Here is a 25,929-nt window from a genome sequence, read left to right on the forward strand (position 1 = left end):
TGTAAATGCCTCTAAGGGGTTTGTGTTTGTAGTTGTTGGTAATGTAATAGTAAAGGACGAGTAGAGACGGGGATTGTGAATGCCTCTAAGGGGTGTGTGTTTGTAGTTGTTGGTAATGTAATAGTAAAGGACGAGTAGAGACGGGGATTGTGAATCCCTCTAAGGGGTGTGTGTTTGTAGTTGTTGGTAATGTAATAGTAAAGGACGAGTAGAGACAGGGATTGTGAATCCCTCTAAGGGGTGTGTGTTTGTAGTTGTTGGTAATGTAATAGTAAAGGACGAGTAGAGACAGGGATTGTGAATCCCTCTAAGGGGTGTGTGTTTGTAGTTGTCCTTTACTATTACATTACCAACAACTACAAACACACACCCCTTAGAGGATTCACAATCCCTGTCTCTAGTCCTTTACTATTACATTACCAACGAGTAGAGACAGGGATTGTGAATGCCTCTAAGGGGTGTGTGTTTGTAGTTGTTGGTAATGTAATAGTAAAGGACGAGTAGAGACAGGGATTGTGAATCCCTCTAAGGGGTGTGTGTTTGTAGTTGTCCTTTACTATTACATTACCAACAACTACAAACACACACCCTTAGAGGGATTCACAATCCCTGTCTCTACTGTCCTTTACTATTACATTACCAACGAGTAGAGACAGGGATTGTGAATCCCTCTAAGGGGTGTGTGTTTGTAGTTGTTGGTAATGTAATAGTAAAGGACGAGTAGAGACAGGGATTGTGAATCCCTCTAAGGGGTGTGTGTTTGTAGTTGTTGGTAATGTAATAGTAAAGGACGAGTAGAGACGGGGATTGTAAATGCCTCTAAGGGGTGTGTGTTTGTAGTTGTTGGTAATGTAATAGTAAAGGACGAGTAGAGACGGGGATTGTAAATGCCTCTAAGGGGTGTGTGTTTGTAGTTGTTGGTAATGTAATAGTAAAGGACGAGTAGAGACGGGGATTGTAAATGCCTCTAAGGGGTGTGTGTTTGTAGTTGTTGGTAATGTAATAGTAAAGGACGAGTAGAGACGGGGATTGTGAATGCCTCTAAGGGGTGTGTGTTTGTAGTTGTTGGTAATGTAATAGTAAAGGACGAGTAGAGACGGGGATTGTGAATCCCTCTAAGGGGTGTGTGTTTGTAGTTGTTGGTAATGTAATAGTAAAGGACGAGTAGAGACGGGGATTGTGAATCCCTCTAAGGGGTGTGTGTTTGTAGTTGTTGGTAATGTAATAGTAAAGGACGAGTAGAGACGGGGATTGTAAATGCCTCTAAGGGGTGTGTGTTTGTAGTTGTTGGTAATGTAATAGTAAAGGACGAGTAGAGACAGGGATTGTGAATGCCTCTAAGGGGTGTGTGTTTGTAGTTGTTGGTAATGTAATAGTAAAGGACGAGTAGAGACGGGGATTGTAAATGCCTCTAAGGGGTGTGTGTTTGTAGTTGTTGGTAATGTAATAGTAAAGGACGAGTAGAGACGGGGATTGTAAATGCCTCTAAGGGGTGTGTGTTTGTAGTTTGTAAATGTTTGTCGTTTTTGTTTGTTAAACAGCAGGACTCCAGCAATAAATTCAACTCTTTACATGGACAACACCAGATGCTGAAGGTCAGTATCCTCACACACACACTGACACACACACACTGACACACACACTGACACACACACTGACACACACACTGACACACACACTGACACACACACTGACACACACACTGACACACACACACTGACACACACACTCACACACACACACTGACACACACACACTGACACACACACACACACTCACACACACCCTCACACACACACTGACACACACACACACTCACACACACCTCACACACACACCCTCACACACACACACACTGACACACACACACACCCTCACACACACACTGACACACACACACACACTGACACACACACACTGACACACACACCCTCACACACACACTCACACACACACACCCTCACACACACACTGACACACACACACACTGACACACACACACACACACTGACACACACACACTGACACACACACACTGACACACACACACTGACACACACACACTGACACACACACACACTGACACACACACACACTGACACACACACACACTGACACACACACCCTCTCACACACACTCTCACACACACACTCACACACACAAACCCTCACACACACACTGACACACACACACACTGACACACACACACACACTGACACACAGACACACACTGACACACACACACCCTCACACACACCCTCACACACACACCCTCACACACACACTGACACACACACACACTCACACACACACACTCACACACACACACTGACACACACACACCCTCACACACCCTCACACACACACTCACACACACACCCACACACACACACACACACACACACACACACACTCACACACACACACTGACACACACACACACTCACACACACCCTCACACACACACTGACAGACACACACACACACTCACACACACACCCTCACACACACACACACAGACACACACACACACACACACACACACACACACTGACACACACACACTGACACACACACACTGACACACACACACTGACACACACACACTGACACACACACCCTCACACACACACTCACACACACACACCCTCACACACACACTGACACACACACCCTCACACACACACTCACACACACACACCCTCACACACACACTGACTCACACACACACCCTCACACACACACTGACACACACACACACTGACACACACACACACTGACACACACACACTGACACACACACTGACACACACACCCTCACACACACACTCACACACACACACCCTCACACACACACTGACACACACACACACACTGACACACACACACCCTCACACACACCCTCACACACACACACCCTCACACACACTGACACACACACACCTCACACACACACCCTCACACACACACACCCTCACACACACACCCTCACACACACACACACTCACACACACACTCACACACACCCTCACACACACACCCTCACACACACACCCTCACACACTGACACACACACACTGACACACACACACTGACACACACACACTGACACACACACACCCTCACACACACACCCTCACACACACACACCCTCACACACACCCTCACACACACACACCCTCACACACACACCCTCACACACACACTGACACACACACACTGACACACACACACACTCACACACCACACACACACTGACACACACACACACACTCACACACACCCTCACACACACACCCTCACACACACACACACACTCACACACACCCTCACACACACACCTCACTGACACACACACACTGACACACACACACTGACACACACACCCTCACACACACACTCACACACACACACCCTCACACACACACTGACACACACACACACTGACACACACACACCCTCACACACACACCACACACACACACCCTCACACACACACTGACACACACACCCTCACACACACACACACACTGACACACACACACTGACACACACACACTGACACACACACATACACACTGACCCACTGACACACACACATACACACTGACCCACTGACACACACTCTGTCCTTGTTGTTTTAGAAGCAGCATGAGGACCTAAAGAAGCAGCACTATGAGCTGCAGGAGCAGCATCAGATTCAGGGAGAGGACCACGGCAAGGCCTTGGACGAACACAAGGACCGCTTTAACAAACTACAGCAGACCAAAGAGATGGAAGTCTCCAAACTCAAAGGTGCACCCACTCACGGACTGGGATGGACGGACGGACCCACAGACAGCAACCGACCCACCCACAGACGGACCCACCCACAGACAGCAACCGACCCACCCACAGACAGCAACCGACCCACCCACAGACAGACCCACCCACCCACAGACGCACCCACCCACCCACAGACGCACCCACCCACCCACCCACAGACGCACCCACCCACCCACCCACAGACGCACCCACCCACCCACAGACGCACCCACCCACAGACGGACCCACCCACCCACAGACGGACCCACCCACCCACAGACAGCAACCGACCCACCCACAGACGGACCCACCCACCCACAGACGGACCCACCCACCCACAGACGGACCCACCCACCCACAGACGGACCCACCCACCCACAGACGCACCCACCCACCCACAGACAGCAACCGACCCACCCACAGACGCACCCACCCACCCACAGACGCACGCACCCACCCACAGACGCACCCACCCACCCACAGACGCACCCACCCACCCACAGACGCACCCACAGACGGACCCACCCACCCACAGACGCACCCACCCACCCACAGACGGACCCACCCACCCACAGACGGACCCACCCACCCACAGACGGACCCACCCACCCACAGACAGCGACTGACGCCCCACAGATGGCGACGGACAGACCCAGAGTCAGCCAGAGACAGACAGCCAACCAGCTAGCCAGCCAGAGACAGACAGCCAACCAGCTAGCCAGCCAGAGACAGACAGCCAACCAGCTAGCCAGCCAGAGACAGACAGACAGCCAGCCAGAGACAGACAGCCAACCAGCAAGCCAGCCAGAGACAGACAGACAGACAGCCAGAGACAGCCACCCACCCACAGCCAGCCAGAGACAGTCAGCCAGAGACAGACAGCCACCCAGCTAGCCAGCCAGAGACAGACAGACAGACAGACAGACAGACAGAGACAGCCACCCACCCACAGCCAGCCAGAGACAGCCAGCCAGAGACAGCCAGCCAGAGACAGACAGACAGCCACCCAGCCAGCCAGAGACAGCCACCCACCCACAGCCAGCCAGAGACAGCCAGCCAGAGACAGCCAGCCAGAGACAGGCAGACAGACGAGGGAATACTAGGTCTTTGTCTCCCTCTCCTGACTTGTAGCGACGTTGCAGTTTGGAGTTGAGAAGGTGTGTGGCACAATAACGTTGTTAATAAATACGGTCTTCATGTAATTACTGCAGAGAATGTGTATAATCTGCGAGAGGAGAATAAACAGCTGAGGAAAGCTCACCAGGACATCCGAGTCCAGTTGCAGGATGCACAGGTGAGTCCTGGGAATAGGTGAGCTTGATCTGAGTACGACCTGGAATTGTTTCTGTAAATGTGTACATATTGAATATGGAAAAAGCTATGTTAAGGTCATTGGAAAGCTAGGAGCATCCATCACCATGTTGTTGTTTTATCATGCTATATTGTTGTTGTTGTTGATACTATTACAGATAGTACATAAGGACTTGAAGGTTGCCCATGATCAGCTTGCACTGACGCTAGAAGACCACAAGAGCGCGCTGGTTGCAGCTCAGGTAGGGAGAGACACTGACTGTTCTTTCTAACAGTAGGGACTATCCTGGTTTCTTAACATGCTGTCTAGGGACTATCCTGGTTTCTTAACATGCTGTCTAGGGACTATCCTGGTTTCTAACACGATGTCTAGGGACTATCCTGGTTTCTAACATGCTGTCTAGGGACTATCCTGGTTTCTTAACATGCTGTCTAGGGACTATCCTGGTTTCTTAACATGCTGTCTAGGGACTATCCTGGTTTCTTAACATGCTGTCTAGGGACTATCCTGGTTTCTTAACATGCTGTCTAGGGACTATCCTGGTTTCTAACACGATGTCTAGGGGGACTATCCTGGTTTCTAACACGATGTCTAGGGACTATCCTGGTTTCTAACACGATGTCTAGGGACTATCCTGGTTTCTAACACGATGTCTAGGGACTATCCTGGTTTCTAACACGATGTCTAGGGACTATCCTGGTTTCTAACACGATGTCTAGGGACTATCCTGGTTTCTAACACGATGTCTAGGGACTATCCTGGTTCCTAACATGCTGTCTAGGGACTATCCTGGTTTCTTAACACGCTGTCTAGGGACTATCCTGGTTTCTAACACGATGTCTAGGGACTATCCTGGTTTCTTAACATGCTGTCTAGGGACTATCCTGGTTTCTTAACATGCTGTCTAGGGACTATCCTGGTTTCTAACACGATGTCTAGGGACTATCCTGGTTTCTAACACGATGTCTAGGGACTATCCTGGTTTCTAACACGATGTCTAGGGACTATCCTGGTTTCTTAACATGCTGTCTAGGGACTATCCTGGTTTCTAACATGCTGTCTAGGGACTATCCTGGTTTCTAACACGATGTCTAGGGACTATCCTGGTTTCTAACACGATGTCTAGGGACTATCCTGGTTCCTAACATGCTGTCTAGGGACTATCCTGGTTTCTTAACACACTGTCTAGGGACTATCCTGGTTTCTAACACGATGTCTAGGGACTATCCTGGTTTCTTAACACACTGTCTAGGGACTATCCTGGTTTCTTAACACACTGTCTAGGGACTATCCTGGAGAGAGAGGGGGGGGGGAGAGGGAGAGAGAGAGGGGAGGGACTATCCTGGAGAGAGAGGGATCCTGGGGAGAGATGAGGAGGGGAGAGAGAGGGGGAGGGAGAGAGAGGGGAGGGGAGAGAGGGAGAGAGAGAGAGAGAGAGAGAGAGAGAGAGAGAGAGAGAGAGAGAGAGGAGAGAGAGGAGAGAGAGAGAGAGAGAGAGAGAGATGAGAGAGAGGAGAGAGAGAGAGAGAGAGAGAGAGAGAGAGAGAGAGAGAGAGAGAGAGAGAGAGAGAGAGAGAGAGAGAGAGAGAGAGAGATAAGAATTCATCTCAGTCCATTTGATGTACAAGGGGGAGAAAGGACTGTACCACTTATTCTGGAAAGGGGGTGATGGTCCTTTGTTCAGATGTCTTGCCATCTGTAGGTGGGCTGTCCTGCTGCCTGCCTGTCCCCCTCGCACCACTGACCCCTGATCTTCTGGCTTGCTCGACGCCGTCTTCATGGTTCTGACGACGCTGCCTCCTAACACACCTCTAACCTTTGGCTAACCTTTGGCTAACCTTTGGCTAATGCAAGTTTGCAAGTGCCCTTCCATAAATCCGACTTGAGGTTGTTTGCATGTCCTGGCCTCACTGTTTTCTTATGGTTATTTAATGGTTGTCTGAAGGTTGTCTGATGGTCTCTACCTCAGGTCCAGGTGGATGAGTTTAAACAACTCAAAGAGACCCTGATCAGAATGCCCAGCCTTCGACATGATCAAAACCCCTCCCACCAACATGTCCAGCCAGCTGCTGTATTGGCCAAGCCCCATGAACAGGCCCCACCCTCTCCACAGTCAGCTGCCTTATTGGCTGAGCCCCGCGTAGAAGCACACAGCCACGAGGAAGACCATGGGGACACACAATCCAGGGTACACTGCCTCACACATACAAACACACACTACCCATACACTCTCATCCTCTTAACACACTGTGTTTTTCTAATAAGCATCTGCAGGAAGAGGAAGTGGGCAAGCCAGAGTTCCAGTCTCAGCCTGCCCAGTCCCGCCATGCCGAGAAAGGGGGATATGGGGATGCAGAGGGGGAGGCAGAGAGGAGGAGAGAGCTGGAGGAGGAAGAGATGGAGCAGGCGGGGCAGCCCCAGAAGCTGGAGGAGGAATCTGAACAACCGCAGGAGGACGAGGGGTTGGAGGAGGAACAAGACCAGCCAGACGACAACGCTCTGGAACGTCAGAGACGCCAACCACAACTGGTAAGAACCACTTTAGAACCCGTTAGAACTGTTGGAATACAAGCTCTTTAAAACATCATTAGAACCCGTTAGAATACAAGCTCTTTAAAACATCATTAGAACCCGTTAGAACTGTTAGAATACAAGCTCTTTAAAACAGCATTAGAACCCGTTAGAAATGTTAGAATACAAGCTCTTTAAAACATCATTAGAACCTGTTGTCTCATTGTCTGTCTGGTTTCCCCAGGATCCACAAAATGACATCCACCTCGTCCCTGAGACCCACCTTCAGCAGGAGGCCCACGTGACCCAGGAGCGGGTAAAGTCCGCCTACGAGCAGCAGCAGGAGCAGCAGCGCCTGGAGGCTGAGAGGACCCAGAGGACGAGGGAGCTCCAGCTGCGCCAGGAGGCCCTGCTGGCCCAGAGAATGACCGTGCAGAGGGAGAGAGAGCTGCGTCTGCGAGCTCAGCGCGCGAGAGAGGAGGAGCAGCATCGAGAGGCGGACCGTCGGGAACAGCTGCTGAAGGAGGAGCAGATCAGGTCAGGGGGCGGGGGTCACAGGTTATGTAGAGGGCACGAAGAGGTCTCGGTTCAATTATCAATTACTTATTGAGAAGAGTTTGACCCCACAACATGCCCATGGAATGGTGTTACATTGTGTTGTAATATTAATGTTGCTCAGGAAGAAGAGTAACTATGAGAACGTGGACAATGACATCGTCCAAGGTGATGAAGAACCTCATACTGATGATGACGAAGGTGAGAGAATCAATCAAACCTGTCAAACATTTTCTGTCTGTATTCTGGAAGCATTATTAAAGAGGGAGACCGATATAGACCGTCACACTGTTTTATTCTATGAATTTGTCTGAAATAAGGCCTTGACAAGTGTGATTGCATACAGTGCTTTCCCAAAGTATTCAGACCCCTCCCCTTATTCAGACCCCTCCCCTTATTCAGACCCCTCCCCTTATTCAGACCCCTCCCCTTATTCAGACCCCTCCCCTTATTCTAAAATGGATTTGATCAAATAAGAAAATCCTCAGCAATCTACACACCCCATAATGACAAAGCGAAACATGTTTTTACAAATGTTTGCTCATTTATTTAAAAAAAAATATATATATATATATATATATGAGTATTCAGACCCTTTGCTATGAGACTCAAAATTGAGCTCATGTGGATCCCGTTTCCATTGATCATCTTTGAAGATGTTTCTACAACTTGATTGGAGTCCACCTGTGGTCAATTCAATTGATTGGACATGATGTGGAAAGGCACACACCTGTCTATATAAGGTCCCACAGTTGACAGTGCATGTCAGAGCAAAAACCAAGCTGTGAGGTCGAAGGAATTGTCTGTAAAGCTCTGAGACAGGATTGTGTTGAGGTACAGATCTGGGGAAAGGTACCAAAACATTTCTGCAGCATTGAAGGTCTCCAAGACCACAGTGGCCTCCATCATTCTTAAATGGAAGAAGAGTCTTCCTAGAGTTGGTCGCCCAGCCAAACTGAGCAATCAGGTGAGAAAGGCCTTGATTAGGGAGGTGTCCAAGAACCCAATGGTCACTCTGACAGAGTTCCTCTGAGAACCTTCCAGAAAGGCAAGCATCTCTGCAGCACTCCACCAATCAGGCCTTTATAGAAGAGTGGCCAGACAGACCACTCCTCAGTGAAAGGCACATGACAGCCCGCTTGGAGTTTGCCAAAAGGCACCTAAAGGACTCAGACCATGAGAAACAAGATTTCCTGGTCTGACGAAACCAAGATTGAACTCTTTGGCCTGAATGCCAAAGCTTCATGTCTGGAGGAAACCTGGCACCATCCCTACGGTGAAGCGTGGTGGTGACAGCATCATGCTGTGGGGATGTTTTTCAGCGGCAGGGACTGGGAAACTAGTCAGGATCGAGGGAAAGATGAACAGAGTAAAGTAGAGAGAGATCCTTGATGGAAAACCTGCTCCAGAGCTCTCAGGACCTCAGACTGGGGTGAAGGTTCACCTGCCAACAGACAATGACCCACACAACCAAGACAACGCAGGAGTGGCTTTGGGACAATTCTCTGAATGTCTTTGAGTGGCCCAGCCAGAGTCCGGACTTGAACCCTATCAAGCATATCTGGTGAGACCTGAAAATAGCTGTGCAGCAACGCTCCCCATCCAACCTGACAGAGCTTGAGAGGATCTGCAGAGAATAATGGGAGAAACTCCCCAAATACAAGTGTGCCAAGCTTGTACCAAGAAGACTGGAGGCTGTAATCATTGCCAAATTTGCTTCAACACAGTATTGAGTAAAGGGTCTGAATAATTATGTAAATGTCATTTTATTTGGATGACAATTTGCACACAACAAATCTTACCATTTTATGCTTTTGTCATTATGGGGTATTGTGTGTAGAATTTAACCCATTAGAATAAGGCTGTAACGTAACAAAATGTGGGAAAAGTCAAGGGGTCTGAATACTTTACATGCTTATCTGGCTGGCGGCTGGCTTGCGGTATGTACAGAGAGGGACCCTCACATGGAGCATGATGAGGAGGAGCAAGATGAGGAGGACCACCGCCGAGTACCACAACTACAGGAGGTGAGACGAGTCTTTAGATCAGTATACCTGACTTCAATGATCCATATGGTCTTATGTGAATCTGCCACCTCTACACTCTAACCACTAGGTTACCTACCTCCTCTACACTCTAACCACTAGGCTGCCTCCTCTACACTCTAACCACTAGGCTGCCTCCTCTACACTCTAACCACTAGGCTACCTGCCTCCTCTACACTCTAACCACTAGGCTACCTGCCTCCTCTACACTCTAACCACTAGGCTACCTGCCTCCTCTACACTCTAACCACTAGGCTACCTGCCACCTCTACACTCTAACCACTAGGCTACCTACCTCCTCTACACTCTAACCACTAGGCTACCTACCTCCTCTACACTCTAACCACTAGGCTACCTCCTCTACACTCTAACCACTAGGCTGCCTCCTCTACACTCTAACCACTAGGCTACCTGCCTCCTCTAACCACTAGGCTACCTTCCTCCTCTACACTCTAACCACTAGGTTACCTTCCTCCTCTACACTCTAACCACTAGGTTACCTTCCTCCTCTACACTCTAACCACTAGGCTACCTGCCTCCTCTACAATCTAACCACTAGGCTACCTGCCTCCTCTACACTCTAACCACTAGGCTACCTGCCTCCTCTACACTCTAACCACTAGGCTACCTGCCTCCTCTACACTCTAACCACTAGGCTGCCTGCCTCTATACTCTAACCACTAGGCTACCTGCCTCTATACTCTAACCACTAGGCTACCTGCCTCCTCTACACTCTAACCACTAGGCTGCCTGCCTCTACACTCTAACCACTAGGCTACCTGCCTCCTCTACACTCTAACCACTAGGCTGCCTCCTCTACACTCTACCTGCCTCCTCTACACTCTAACCACTAGGCTACCTGCCTCCTCTACACTCTAACCACTAGGCTACCTTCCTCCTCTACACTCTAACCACTAGGTTACCTTCCTCCTCTACACTCTAACCACTAGGTTACCTTCCTCCTCTACACTCTAACCACTAGGTTACCTGCCACCTCTACACTCTAACCACTAGGCTACCTGCCTCCTCTACACTCTACCTGCCTCCTCTACACTCTAACCACTAGGCTACCTGCCACCTCTACACTCTAACCACTAGGTTACCTACCTCCTCTACACTCTAACCACTAGGCTACCTGCCTCCTCTACACTCTAACCACTAGGCTACCTGCCTCCTCTACACTCTAACCACTAGGCTGCCTCCTCTACACTCTAACCACTAGGTTACCTTCCTCCTCTACACTCTAACCACTAGGTTACCTTCCTCCTCTACACTCTAACCACTAGGTTACCTGCCACCTCTACACTCTAACCACTAGGCTACCTGCCTCCTCTACACTCTACCTGCCTCCTCTACACTCTAACCACTAGGCTACCTGCCTCCTCTACACTCTAACCACTAGGCTACCTGTCTCCTCTACACTCTAACCACTAGGCTACCTGTCTCCTCTACACTCTAACCACTAGGCTACCTGTCTCCTCTACACTCTAACCACTAGGATACCTGCTACCTGACACAAACATCAGCCTCAACCATAGCCACAGTCCCTTGGGTCTAGTCCTCTTTCCCTACCTGCCGCATGGATAGTAAAACCAGAAAGACCCCCTATCTGAACGGTGATCTGCACAGTTTCACACGCAACACACTGACACACTCTCTCCGTCCCTCCCGTCCTGCAGGGGGCGGTAGAGGGCGACCCAGAGGATGACCCTAATAACCAGGGAGAGGATGAGTTTGACGTGGCAGAGGAGCAGCATCTTCAGCATAGGGAGGAAGAGGAGGCAGACACGCACCCTAACCCCAATCACCCAGCCGTAGACGAGGAACTGGTGGTGAGAGGAGGGAGGGAGGAAATGAGGGATTAGAGAGAGAGAGAGAGAGAGGGAGAGAGAGAGAGAGGGAGAGAGAGAGAGAAAGGAAGGAAGGAAGGAAGGAGACGACAGTTGGAAATCGTCTGAGATATGAGGATGATAAACTTGGCCTGACACATGCAACGGGTAGAAGTTGTTGCCATGGTAACAGTTGTCATGGTTTCTATGTTTACAGATGGCAGTAAACCCCGACCAGCAGGAAGACAACCGGGATGAGATGTATCCGGAGGACGAGGTACTCTCACACACACACACACATACACTACACACACACACACTACTCACACACACACACACACACACACACTACTCACACACACACACACACACACACACACACACCACTCACTACTCACTACACACACACACACACACACACATGCACACTACTCTCACACACACACACACACACACACACACACACACACACACACACCACACACTACACACACACACACACTACTCACATACACACACATGCACTACACACACATACGCTACACACACACTACACACACACACACTACTCTCACACACACACACACTACTCTCACACACATACACTACACACACACACACACACACACACACACACACACGCACACTACTCTCACACACACACGCACACTACTCACACACACACACACACACACACTACTCACACACACACACATACACTACACACACACACACCACACACACATACACTACACACACACACACCACACACACACACACTACTCTCACACACACTACTCACACACACACACACACACACCACACTCACACACACACATACACACACACACACACACTCACACACACACTACACACACACACAACTCACTACTCACACACACAACTCACTACACACACACACATACACTACACACACATACACTACTCACACACATACACACACACACACACTACTCACACACATACACTACACACACATACACTACACACACACACTACTCACACACATACACTACACACACACACTACTCACACACATACACTACACACACACACTACTCACACACAGGTCTAAACAGAGGGAGGAGACATGGTCTGATGGTGTTTAACCCTGTTAGGTACAGGAGGATTTGGCCGGGGGTCAGAAGAGGGAGGAGACATGGTCTGATGGTGTTTAACCCTGTTAGGTACAGGAGGATTTGGCCGGGGGGCAGTAGAGGGAGGAGACATGGTCTGATGGTGTTTAACCCTGTTAGGTATTTGGCCGGGGGTCAGGAGGAGACATGGTCTGATGGTGTTTAACCCTGTTAGGTACAGGAGGATTTGGCCGGGGGTCAGTAGAGGGAGGAGACATGGTCTGATGGTGTTTAACCCTGTTAGGTACAGGAGGATTTGGCCGGGGGTCAGTAGAGGGAGGAGACATGGTCTGATGGTGTTTAACCCTGTTAGGTACAGGAGGATTTGGCCGGGGGGCAGTAGAGGGAGGAGACATGGTCTGATGGTGTTTAACCCTGTTAGGTACAGGAGGATTTGGCCGGGGGTCAGTAGAGGGAGGAGACAGGATGGTGTTTAACCCTGTTAGGTACAGGAGGATTTGGCCGGGGGTCAGTAGAGGGAGGAGACATGGTCTGATGGTGTTTAACCCTGTTAGGTACAGGAGGATTTGGCCGGGTGGCAGTAGAGGGAGGAGACATGGTCTGATGGTGTTTAACCCTGTTAGGTACAGGAGGATTTGGCCGGGGGGCAGTAGAGGGAGGAGACATGGTCTGATGGTGTTTAACCTTGTTAGGTGCAGGAGGATTTGGCCGGGGGGCAGAAGAGAGAGGAGGAGGAGGAGCCATACAACGAGGAGAACGAAGAACACGTGAGTCTAGAACACTATGGAATATTGTACGTGGAACCCTGAGTGGGAAAATGACTGGGTTTGGCCTGTTAAACACACTTTCTTTAGGGTCTCTGGGGGTGTCTGATCACCCCCAAGCTCATTCTGGGGGGGGTGTGTGTGTTACCCCCCCCCCCCTTATCTAAACACTAATGAATGATCTGATACTGCTCCACAATGGTCAGTCTGTCACCAGTCCAACATACTTGCCTCAATGTTCTAGAATGTTGGCCTGTATTCCATGTTCTCACATTACTGCTCTAGAACGTTCCATCGGTGGCAGTTCCTAGAGTCACGTGTACATATTTGGCTGCTCTAGTGTAGAACATTGCTCCACTCCGCTTCCTGTCTATGGTCTCTTACCCAACTGGGGACTGTGTTTGTTCTGCTACAGGAAGAAGTGAAAGAGCAAGAGGTCCCAGCAGAGAAAGAGGGAGAACACAGGACTGGAGAGATCCACGAGGAGGAGAACTACGAAGACGAGGAGGTGGGGGTTGGACGGGACGAGCGGCCCAATCGAAGGGAGATGTGAGCTGGACAGAGACATTGACCAATGAGAGTGCCTTTCCCCATCACTGGGAGCCAATCAGATCTCACGATTGTTCCCTCTATAAAGGAGTAAAATCAGGCACCCACTCGGCATTCCGATTGGAATGTCTGTTGGACATGAGATGCTATTCCCTTTTGTTTGTGTGTGGGACTGGAACAAAGATTTTGGTTTATTAGTATTTCTCCTTTGCAAAGATAATCCATCCACTTGACAGGTTTATCATATCATGAAGCTGATTAAATAGCATGGTCATATTATACAGGTTTTCACCTTGTGCTGGGGACAGTAAAAGGCCACACTAAAATGTGCAGTTTTGTCACAACACAATGTCACAAATTTGTCAAGTTTTGAGGGAGTGTGCAATTGGCATGATGACAGCAGGAATGTCCACCAGAGCTGTTGCCAGAGCATTTAATGTTAATTTCTCTACCATAAGCCACCTCCAATGTTGTTTTTAAGAGATTTTGGCACAACCTCCGACCATGTGTAACCACGCCAGTCCAGGACTTCCAGCTCCGGCTTCTTGACCTGCGTGATCTTCTGAGACTAGCTACCGGGACAGCTGATCAAACTAGGGAGTATTTCTGTCTAATAAAGCCAATTTTTTTTTTTTTTGGGGGGGGGGGGACTCATTCTGACTGGCTGAACCTGGGAGGGCACAGGCCCACCCACTTGCAAGCCAGGCCCACCCATGACTGAGCCCCTGCCCAGTCATGTGAAAACCATAGATTAGGGCCTAATGAATATATTTCCGTTGACTGATTTTCTTAAATGAACTGCAACTCAGTAAAATCGTAGAAATATTTGCATGTTGCGTTTAAAAAAAAAAAAAAACGTGTGTGTACACACACACACACACACACACACACACCTCTTTCCATCTATTGACCTATCAGACAGGCATGAGAAAGTCATGTTGCTGTACACTGTTTGTGCCCAGAAAGAGATGGAACATTTGTGTCTATATGAGTGTCAAATCTTTTAAATTAGTTTTGTACAACATTTTTTTTTACACCAAATTCCTCTCAATGTATGTTTTTTTTAGTAGGACATGCTTTCCAATCTGCTGTTTTTATTTATTGTCGATATGACAATCCTTATGGGTGGATCTGAAAATGTTTCTCCAATGTTCTCAAAGTGTTATGAAATCGACTGTGTCATTCCTGCAGGAAAGACCTGCTGTATCACGGATGACAACAGTAGGGGAGAAAAAGCAGCCGTTTATTTTCATTCTTCTGTTTGACTTGTCGACGTTGCTGGTCCTCTTGTTACTAGCTGAGTACGCAGTGCCAGTGGATCACAGGTCCTTTCATAGTGTAGTTGACCTGTTGACCTGGATGTAAATCACAAATGTCCACTTGACCTGTTCACCCGATCCTTAATCACTACTGTCTAATGTATAGAAATACACACATTTGGACATATTTTTACACCTGCCTGAAAAGAAGGTTTATTTGGTAAAAACAAAGTGAATGTGGTTGAATTAAACGTATAAAAGATTTAGTACCTAGAGGTTGGTCTGACGAACTAACATGATGCCATGTCTCTTGCTGCAGTGGAGCTACCAGAGGTGAACTGATACAGTCCATCTCACCTTTCCTTTAGGAAAATCAAACGGCTCTGAACAGAACGACAATCAGACTTGAGAGAGAAAATACTTCAAACACACATTTCACTCGTCTTCAGCCTTTAACCCCGAGGACCAAGATAATCTCATCAGCCACGTTGGCCCTCTTCCTCTGTGTGTTCTGGGATGTTGGAGTGGGAACGATTTCAGAGGTGACTCATTAATGTGCTAATAGCAGGCTGGTGTAGCACACACACACACACACACACACACACACACACACACACACACACACACACACACACACACACACACCCTACAGTCATGAGTGTTCAGTGATGCTAAGCTCTCTCTCTTCAAGGTCTCATCTGGAGTCATGGAGGCTTTTTCTGGTCTCCTATTGGATGAATAACTATTCATTAATCGTGTCCGTGTCTCCTGTTGCCAGAGGCCAAATCCTATCTTGAGACGCAAATACATAACCAATCCCTCTCCCCATATCTTCTTTTGACTTCGATGCATGATTTATGTGAAGGTTTGAATTAAGAGTGAATCTCAATTTAGGATTCAGCCCCAAGGGAACGTCCTAAATATTTAGTATTACTAATAGTATTGCAATACTATCATGCAGTCTTCTTGTTGTCCAGAGAGACCAAGGTAAAGGACACTCAGTGCTCTAGAGTGTTGTTGTCCCGAGAGACCAAGGTAAAGGACACTCAGTGTTGTCCCGAGAGACCAAGGTAAAGGACACTCAGTGTTGTCCCGAGAGACCAAGGTAATGGACACTCAGTGCTGTAGAGTGTTGTTGGCCAGAGAGACCAAGGTAATGGACACTCAGTGCTCTAGAGTGTTGTTGTCCTCAGAGACCAAGGTAAAGGACACTCAGTGCTGTAGAGTGTTGTTGGCCAGAGAGACCAAGGTAAAGGACACTCAGTGCTCTAGAGTGTTGTTGTCCCGAGAGACCAAGGTAAAGGACACTCAGTGCTCTAGAGTGTTGTTGTCCCGAGAGACCAAGGTAAAGGACACTCAGTGCTCTAGAGTGTTGTTGTCCCGAGAGACCAAGGTAAAGGACACTCAGTGCTCTAGAGTGTTGTTGTCCAGAGAGACCAAGGTAATGGACACTCAGTGCTCTAGAGTGTTGTTGTCCAGAGAGACCAAAGTAAAGGACACTCAGTGCTCTAGAGTGTTGTCCAGAGAGACCAAGGTAAAGGACACTCAGTGCTCTAGAGTGTTGTTGTCCTGAGAGACCAAGGTAAAGGACACTCAGTGCTCTAGAGTGTTGTTGTCCTGAGAGACCAAGGTAAAGGACACTCAGTGTTGTCCTGAGAGACCAAGGTAATGGACACTCAGTGCTCTGGAGTGTTGTCCAGAGAGACCAAGGTAATGGACACTCAGTGCTCTAGAGTGTTGTTGTCCAGAGAGACCAAGGTAATGGACACTCAGTGCTCTAGAGTGTTGTTGTCTAGAGAGACCAAGGTAAAGGACACTCAGTGCTCTAGAGTGTTGTTGTCCAGAGAGACCAAGGTAATGGACACTCAGTGCTCTAGAGTGTTGTTGTCTAGAGAGACCAAGGTAAAGGACACTCAGTGCTCTAGAGTGTTGTCCAGAGAGACCAAGGTAATGGACACTCAGTGCTCTAGAGTGTTGTCCAGAGAGACCAAGGTAAAGGACACTCAGTGCTCTAGAGTGTTGTTGTCCTGAGAGACCAAGGTAAAGGACACTCAGTGCTCTAGAGTGTTGTTGTCCAGAGAGACCAAGGTAATGGACACTCAGTGCTCTGGAGTGTTGTTGTCTAGAGAGACCAAGGTAAAGGACACTCAGTGCTCTAGAGTGTTGTCCAGAGAGACCAAGGTAATGGACACTCAGTGCTCTAGAGTGTTGTCCAGAGAGACCAAGGTAAAGGACACTCAGTGCTCTAGAGTGTTGTTGTCCTGAGAGACCAAGGTAAAGGACACTCAGTGCTCTAGAGTGTTGTTGTCCTGAGAGACCAAGGTAAAGGACACTCAGTGTTGTCCTGAGAGACCAAGGTAATGGACACTCAGTGATCTGGAGTGTTGTCCAGAGAGACCAAGGTAATGGACACTCAGTGCTCTAGAGTGTTGTCCCGAGAGACCAAGGTAAAGGACACTCAGTGTTGTCCTGAGAGAACAAGGTAATGGACACTCAGTGCTCTAGAGTGTTGTTGTCCCGAGAGACCAAGGTAAAGGACACTCAGTGCTCTAGAGTGTTGTTGTCCCGAGAGACCAAGGTAAAGGACACTCAGTGTTGTCCCGAGAGACCAAGGTAATGGACACTCAGTGCTCTAGAGTGTTTTTGTCCTGAGAGACCAAGGTAAAGGACACTCAGTGCTCTAGAGTGTTGTTGTCCCGAGAGACCAAGGTAAAGGACACTCAGTGCTCTAGAGTGTTGTTGTCCCGAGAGACCAAGGTAAAGGACACTCAGTGCTCTAGAGTGTTGTCCCGAGAGACCAAGGTAAAGGACACTCAGTGCTCTAGAGTGTTGTTGTCCCGAGAGACCAAGGTAAAGGACACTCAGTGTTGTCCCGAGAGACCAAGGTAATGGACACTCAGTGCTCTAGAGTGTTTTTGTCCTGAGAGACCAAGGTAAAGGACACTCAGTGCTCTAGAGTGTTGTTGTCCCGAGAGACCAAGGTAAAGGACACTCAGTGCTCTAGAGTGTTGTTGTCCCGAGAGACCAAGGTAAAGGACACTCAGTGTTGTCCCGAGAGACCAAGGTAATGGACACTCAGTGCTCTAGAGTGTTGTTGTCCTGAGAGACCAAGGTAAAGGACACTCAGTGCTCTAGAGTGTTGTTGTCCAGAGAGACCAAGGTAAAGGACACTCAGTGCTCTAGAGTGTTGTTGTCCCGAGAGACCAAGGTAAAGGACACTCAGTGTTGTCCCGAGAGACCAAGGTAATGGACACTCAGTGCTCTAGAGTGTTGTTGTCCTGAGAGACCAAGGTAAAGGACACTCAGTGCTCTGGAGTGTTGTTGTCCAGAGAGACCAAGGTAATGGACACTCAGTGCTCTAGAGTGTTGTTGTCCTGAGAGACCAAGGTAAAGGACACTCAGTGCTCTAGAGTGTTGTTGTCCAGAGAGACCAAGGTAAAGGACACTCAGTGCTCTAGAGTGTTGTTGTCCCGAGAGACCAAGGTAAAGGACACTCAGTGTTGTCCCGAGAGACCAAGGTAATGGACACTCAGTGCTCTAGAGTGTTGTTGTCCCGAGAGACCAAGGTAAAGGACACTCAGTGTTGTCCCGAGAGACCAAGGTAAAGGACACTCAGTGCTCTAGAGTGTTGTCCAGAGAGACCAAAAAGCAGAGATCCACGAGGCGGAGAACTACTAAGACAAGGAGGTGGGGGTTGGACGGGACAAGCGGACCAATCAAGAGCGTGCGTGAGAGCATGAGTCTGTGATCAGGTCCACAGTCTCTGCCTGTTGAGGTTTCAGGGGGAAGTGATGTCAACACCATTATTAAAAAATAATTCTGATGCTACTGGATATGAATAAATGAACTGCTGTTGACAGACAGGATGGGACATTCTGAATGTGACCCATTATCCTGTGTCCTGTCACATGAACACAGGGGTCATTATAAACAGTCATCATAAAAGGGTACAGGAGTGTTGTTCGAAAGAGGGAAGGGAGGAAGAGGATGGAGGTGGAGGGTCAGAGTGATGTCTATGTTGTACACAGTTGGGATTGCTGTGAGGCTCGAGGAGAATGACCTCTGACCCCACTGTTCTCTGTGCCAGTAGGACAGCATCATGTACCTGCCTGATTAGATATCTCCCTCCCGCAAAGCCAAGTTCCAACATGATCCTCAGTGTCTTCCTAGATCAGCCTAACACAGTCCAGTCACACAACTCAAACCCCAGGACAAGTAAAAATAGCAGTGTATGATCAAATATACACAATATACAGCATTAGTAGGCCTACTAAAAATGTCTAGAGTGAATTATTTATGAAATTACTATTATAGTCCTAAACCCCTCAGTTTGATGTCACAGAATGTTACACATCCTGGTGTCTGCTGGGAGTTGGAGTCCAGGAGTCATGGAATCTTCTGGGAGCTTGGGGATTCCATCCAGAACTGAGTTTTGGCAAACAGGAGAACACACTGCAGAGAGGAGAGGGAAACAAAGGGTTAATACAGGGTCAAACATATCAACTACTCCACTACATTCTAACATTTTATAATTTATCTCTCCACCTCCTCTCCCTCCCTCTATCCCCTCACCACCTCTCCCTCCCTCTATCCTCTCCTCTCCCTCCCTCTATCCCCCTCACCTCCTCTCCCTCCCTCTATCCCCTCACCTCCTCTCCCTCCCTCTATCCCCCTCACCTCCTCTCCCTCCCTCTATCCCCTCACCTCCTCTCCCTTCCTCTATCCCCTCACCTACTCTCCCTCCCTCTATCCCCCTCACCTCCTCTCCCTCCCTCTATCCCCTCACCTCCTCTCCCCTCCCTCTATCCCCCTCACCTCCTCTCCCTCCCTCTATCCCCCTCACCTCCTCTCCCTCCCTCTATCCCCCTCACCTCCTCTCTCTCCCTCTATCCCCCTCACCTCCTCTCCCTCCCTCATCCCCCTCACCTCCTCTCCCTCCCTCTATCCTCCTCACCTCCTCTCCCCCCCTCTATCCTCTCCCTCCCTCTATCCCCCTCACCTCCTCTCCCTCCCTCTATCCCCCTCACCTCCTCTCCCTTCCTCTATCCCCCTCACCTCCTCTCTCTCCCTCACCTCCTCTTCCTCCCTCTATCCCCCTCCTCTCCGTCCCTCTATACCCTCACCTCCTGTCTCCCTCTATCCCTCTCACCTCCTCTATCCTCCTCCCTCCCTCTATCCCCCTCACCTCCTCTCTCCCTCCCTCTATCCCCCTCACCTCCTCTCTCTCTCCCTTCCAGTTACTCTCGGTGTATCCATTATAGCTCAGTGGGTGTATCATCAAAATGTGTCTATATGGCAGAGGGAGACACATTACTAACTAGAGTGTAGAGGCCTGCTCGCCGTCCCGCTGTAGATGGAGCCCCATCTGTGCAAAAGCCGACCATTCGACCCCATATGGAATCTGTTTTTCGTCGATATGGTCACACAGCACACTGAACAACCCCTGTGCCATTTCATCGTGAGACAGAACAATATGTCCTTGCACGTAGCATCCCTCAACATGTAGCATCCCTCAACATGTAGCATCCCTCAACATGTATCATCCCCCGACATGTAGCTTCCCCCGACATGTAGCATCCACCGACATGTAGCATCCCCCGACATGTAGCTTCCCCCGACATGTAGCATCCCCCGACATGTAGCATCCACTGACATGTAGCATCCCCCGACATGTAGCACCCCCCGACATGTAGCTTCCCCCGACATGTAGCATCCACTGACATGTAGCATCCCCCGACATGTAGCATCCACTGACATGTAGCATCCCCCGACATGTAGCATCCACTGACATGTAGCATCCACTGACATGTAGCATCCCCCGACATGTAGCATCCCCCCGACATGTAGCATCCCCCGACATGTAGCACCCCCCGACATGTAGCTTCCCCCGACATGTAGCATCCACTGACATGTAGCATCCCCCGACATGTAGCATCCCCCAGACATGTATCATCCCCCCGACATGTAGCATCCCCCCGACATGTAGCATCCCCCGACATGTAGCACCCCCCGACATGTAGCTTCCCCCGACATGTAGCATCCACTGACATGTAGCATCCCCCGACATGTAGCATCCACTGACATGTAGCATCCCCCGACATGTAGCATCCCCCGACATGTAGCATCCACTGACATGTAGCATCCACTGACATGTATCATCCCCCCGACATGTAGCATCCCCCGACATGTAGCATCCCCCGACATGTAGCATCCCCCCGACATGTAGCATCCCCCCGACATGTAGCATCCCCCCGACATGTAGCATCCCCCCGACATGTAGCTTCCCCCCGACATGTAGCATCCCCCGACATGTAGCATCCCCCCGACATGTAGCATCCACTGACATGTAGCATCCACTGACATGTAGCATCCACTGACATGTAGCATCCCCCCGACATGTAGCATCCACTGACATGTAGCATCCACTGACATGTAGCATCCACTGACATGTAGCATCCCCCCGACATGTAGCATCCCCCGACATGTAGCATCCACTGACATGTAGCATCCCCCCGACATGTAGCATCCACTGACATGTAGCATCCACTGACATGTAGCATCCACTGACATGTAGCATCCCCCCGACATGTAGCATCCACTGACATGTAGCATCCACTGACATGTATCATCCCCCCGACATGTAGCATCCACTGACATGTAGCATCCACTGACATGTAGCATCCCCCAGACATGTATCATCCCCCCGACATGTAGCATCCCCCCGACATGTAGCATCCACTGACATGTAGCATCCACTGACATGTAGCATCCACTGACATGTATCATCCACTGACATGTGGCATCCCCCGACATGTAGCATCCCCCGACATGTAGCATCCCCCGACATGTACCATCCACCCGACATGTAGCATCCCCCAGACATGTATCATCCCCCCGACATGTAGCATCCCCCGACATGTAGCATCCACTGACATGTAGCATCCCCCGACATGTAGCATCCCCCGACATGTAGCATCCCCCCGACATGTAGCATCCACTGACATGTAGCATCCCCCGACATGTAGCATCCCCCGACATGTAGCATCCCCCGACATGTAGCATCCCCCCGACATGTAGCATCCCCCGTCATGTAGCATCCACCCGACATGTAGCATCCCCCGACATGTAGCATCCACTGACATGTAGCATCCCCCCGACATGTAGCATCCACTGACATGTAGCATCCCCCGACACGTAGCATCCCCCCGACATGTAGCATCCACTGACATGTAGCATCCCCCGACACGTAGCATCCCCCGACATGTAGCATCCACTGACATGTAGCATCCCCCGACACGTAGCATCCCCCGACATGTAGCATCCACTGACATGTAGCATCCCCCGACACGTAGCATCCCCCCGACATGTAGCATCCACTGACATGTAGCATCCCCCGACACGTAGCATCCCCCCGACATGTAGCATCCCCCGACATGTAGCATCCCCCGACATGTAGCATCCCCCGACATGTCGCCAACAAAAGTTGATGCATCTCGGCCCTCACAGCTAATGTCTATTTGGAAAGCTTGAAAAACAAATGATATAGTCCCACTCAGAGCAAACCACGTGGAGTATCGCTGCAGAATGCTGTGGTAGCCATGCTGGTTAAGTGTGCCTTGAATTCTAAATAAATCACAGACAGTGTCACCAGCAAAGCACCCCCACACCATCACACCTCCTCCTCCGTGCTTCACGGTGGGAACAACACATGTGGAGATCATCCGTTCACCTACTCTGCGTCTCACAATGACACCGCTGTTTTCATATCAGGCAACCCCACGTGGGGTCGCGACCCCTAGTTTAGGAACTGGATAGGTGTGAGCAATATAGTGATGGCTGCGCCTACTGTAGGCTTCAAAGGGAAAGGCTAAGGGGTTGAGGCTGTTTTCATAACAGAACCTTTTTGGACCAGTCATACTGTTGCAGGATGAGCGAGGCAGGTTGTGGGGGGAGGAGCTGTGTAAGGGGGAGTCATAAGATGGGAGGGTAAGAGGTGAGTAGAGCGAGAAGGGAGGTCTGGAGGGTGAGAATGTGGCATAAGGCGTGACACTCACAGGGGTTGTGACGATTCCGTAATCTGGACTCGGATCCACGGAGAGGGGTGTGTGTGACGCTGATTTCAGAATACTGGGAGGAGTGGGATTTGGGAAAACTGCAACTGCTCGTGTTCACACCTGAGGAACTGGGAGAGGGGGACAACAACACAACTGAGGAACTGGGAGAGGGGGACAACAACACACCTGAGGAACTGGGAGAGGGGGACAACAACACACCTGAGGAACTGGGAGAGGGGGACAACAACACACCTGAGGAACTGGGAGAGAGTTGAACAACACACCTGAGGAACTGGGAGAGGGGGACAACAACACACCTGAGGAACTGGGAGAGGGGGACAACAACACACCTGAGGAACTGGGAGAGAGTTGAACAACACACCTGAGGAACTGGGAGAGGGGGACAACAACACACCTGAGGAACTGGGAGAGAGGGACAACAACACACCTGAGGAACTGGGAGAGAGGGACAACAACACACCTGAGGAACTGGGAGAGGGGGACAACAACACACCTGAGGAACTGGGAGAGGGGGACAACAACACACCTGAGGAACTGGGAGAGGGGGACAACAACACACCTGAGGAACTGGGAGAGGGGGACAACAACACACCTGAGGAACTGGGAGAGAGGGACAACAACACACCTGAGGAACTGGGAGAGAGGGACAACAACACACCTGAGGAACTGGGAGAGGGGGACAACAACACACCTGAGGAACTGGGAGAGGGGGACAACAACACACCTGAGGAACTGGGAGAGGGGGACAACAACACACCTGAGGAACTGGGAGAGGGGGACAACAACACACCTGAGGAACTGGGAGAGGGGGACAACAACACACCTGAGGAACTGGGAGAGGGGGTCAACAACACACCTGAGGAACTGGGAGAGAGGGACAACAACACACCTGAGGAACTGGGAGAGAGGGACAACAACACACCTGAGGAACTGGGAGAGAGGGACAACAACACACCTGAGGAACTGGGAGAGAGGGACAACAACACACCTGAGGAACTGGGAGAGGGGGACAACAACACACCTGAGGAACTGGGAGAGAGGGACAACAACACACCTGAGGAACTGGGAGAGAGGGACAACAACACACCTGAGGAACTGGGAGAGGGGGACAACAACACACCTGAGGAACTGAGGGGGAACTGAGGAACTGGGGGGGACAACAACACACCTGAGGAACTGGGAGAGAGGGACAACAACACACCTGAGGAACTGGGAGAGAGGACAACAACACACCTGAGGAACTGGGAGAGAGGGACAACAACACACCTGAGGAACTGGGAGAGAGGGACAACAACACACCTGAGGAACTGGGAGAGGGGACAACAACACACCTGAGGAACTGGGAGAGGGGGACAACAACACACCTGAGGAACTGGGAGAGGGGGACAACAACACACCTGAGGAACTGGGAGAGGGGGACAACAACACACCTGAGGAACTGGGAGAGGGGGACAACAACACACCTGAGGAACTGGGAGAGGGGGACAACAACACACCTGAGGAACTGGGAGAGGGGGTCAACAACACACCTGAGGAACTGGGAGAGAGGGACAACAACACACCTGAGGAACTGGGAGAGAGGGACAACAACACACCTGAGGAACTGGGAGAGAGGGACAACAACACACCTGAGGAACTGGGAGAGAGGGACAACAACACACCTGAGGAACTGGGAGAGGGGGACAACAACACACCTGAGGAACTGGGAGAGGGACAACAACACAGAGGAACAACAACACACCTGAGGAACTGGGAGAGAGGGACAACAACACACCTGAGGAACTGGGAGAGGGGACAACAACACACCTGAGGAACTGGGAGAGAGGGACAACAACACACCTGAGGAACTGGGAGAGGGGGACAACAACACACCTGAGGAACTGGGAGAGAGGGACAACAACACACCTGAGGAACTGGGAGAGAGGGACACACCTGAGGAACTGGGAGAGGGGGACAACAACACACCTGAGGAACTGGGGGAGAGGGGGACAACAACACACCTGAGGAACTGGGAGAGGGGGACAACAACACACCTGAGGAACTGGGAGAGGGGGACAACAACACACCTGAGGAACTGGGAGAGGGGACAACAACACACCTGAGGAAC

The 25,929-nt window shown here is 50.2% G+C and overlaps 1 protein-coding gene across 1 annotated transcript in view; it reads left to right on the top strand.

Moving 5' to 3' along the window:
- Nucleotides 1-16,013, top strand: part of golim4a (golgi integral membrane protein 4a) — a 30,822-nt gene extending 14,809 nt beyond the window's left edge. Inside the window, exons 4-16 of the mRNA XM_052469161.1 lie at nt 1,542-1,595; nt 3,646-3,796; nt 5,017-5,099; nt 5,275-5,385; nt 7,087-7,305; nt 7,383-7,646; nt 7,873-8,165; nt 8,308-8,384; nt 10,134-10,210; nt 11,908-12,060; nt 12,275-12,334; nt 13,868-13,942; nt 14,355-16,013. Of these exons, the coding sequence (XP_052325121.1) occupies nt 1,542-1,595; nt 3,646-3,796; nt 5,017-5,099; nt 5,275-5,385; nt 7,087-7,305; nt 7,383-7,646; nt 7,873-8,165; nt 8,308-8,384; nt 10,134-10,210; nt 11,908-12,060; nt 12,275-12,334; nt 13,868-13,942; nt 14,355-14,492 (1,755 nt within the window). The 3' untranslated portion in view covers nt 14,493-16,013. The remainder of the gene's footprint in view (nt 1-1,541; nt 1,596-3,645; nt 3,797-5,016; nt 5,100-5,274; nt 5,386-7,086; nt 7,306-7,382; nt 7,647-7,872; nt 8,166-8,307; nt 8,385-10,133; nt 10,211-11,907; nt 12,061-12,274; nt 12,335-13,867; nt 13,943-14,354) is intronic.
- Nucleotides 16,014-25,929: the final 9,916 nt, after the last annotated feature.

This window comes from Oncorhynchus keta, chromosome 1 (genome assembly GCF_023373465.1).
Source record: "Oncorhynchus keta strain PuntledgeMale-10-30-2019 chromosome 1, Oket_V2, whole genome shotgun sequence".
Classification (NCBI taxonomy): Eukaryota; Metazoa; Chordata; class Actinopteri; order Salmoniformes; family Salmonidae; genus Oncorhynchus; species Oncorhynchus keta.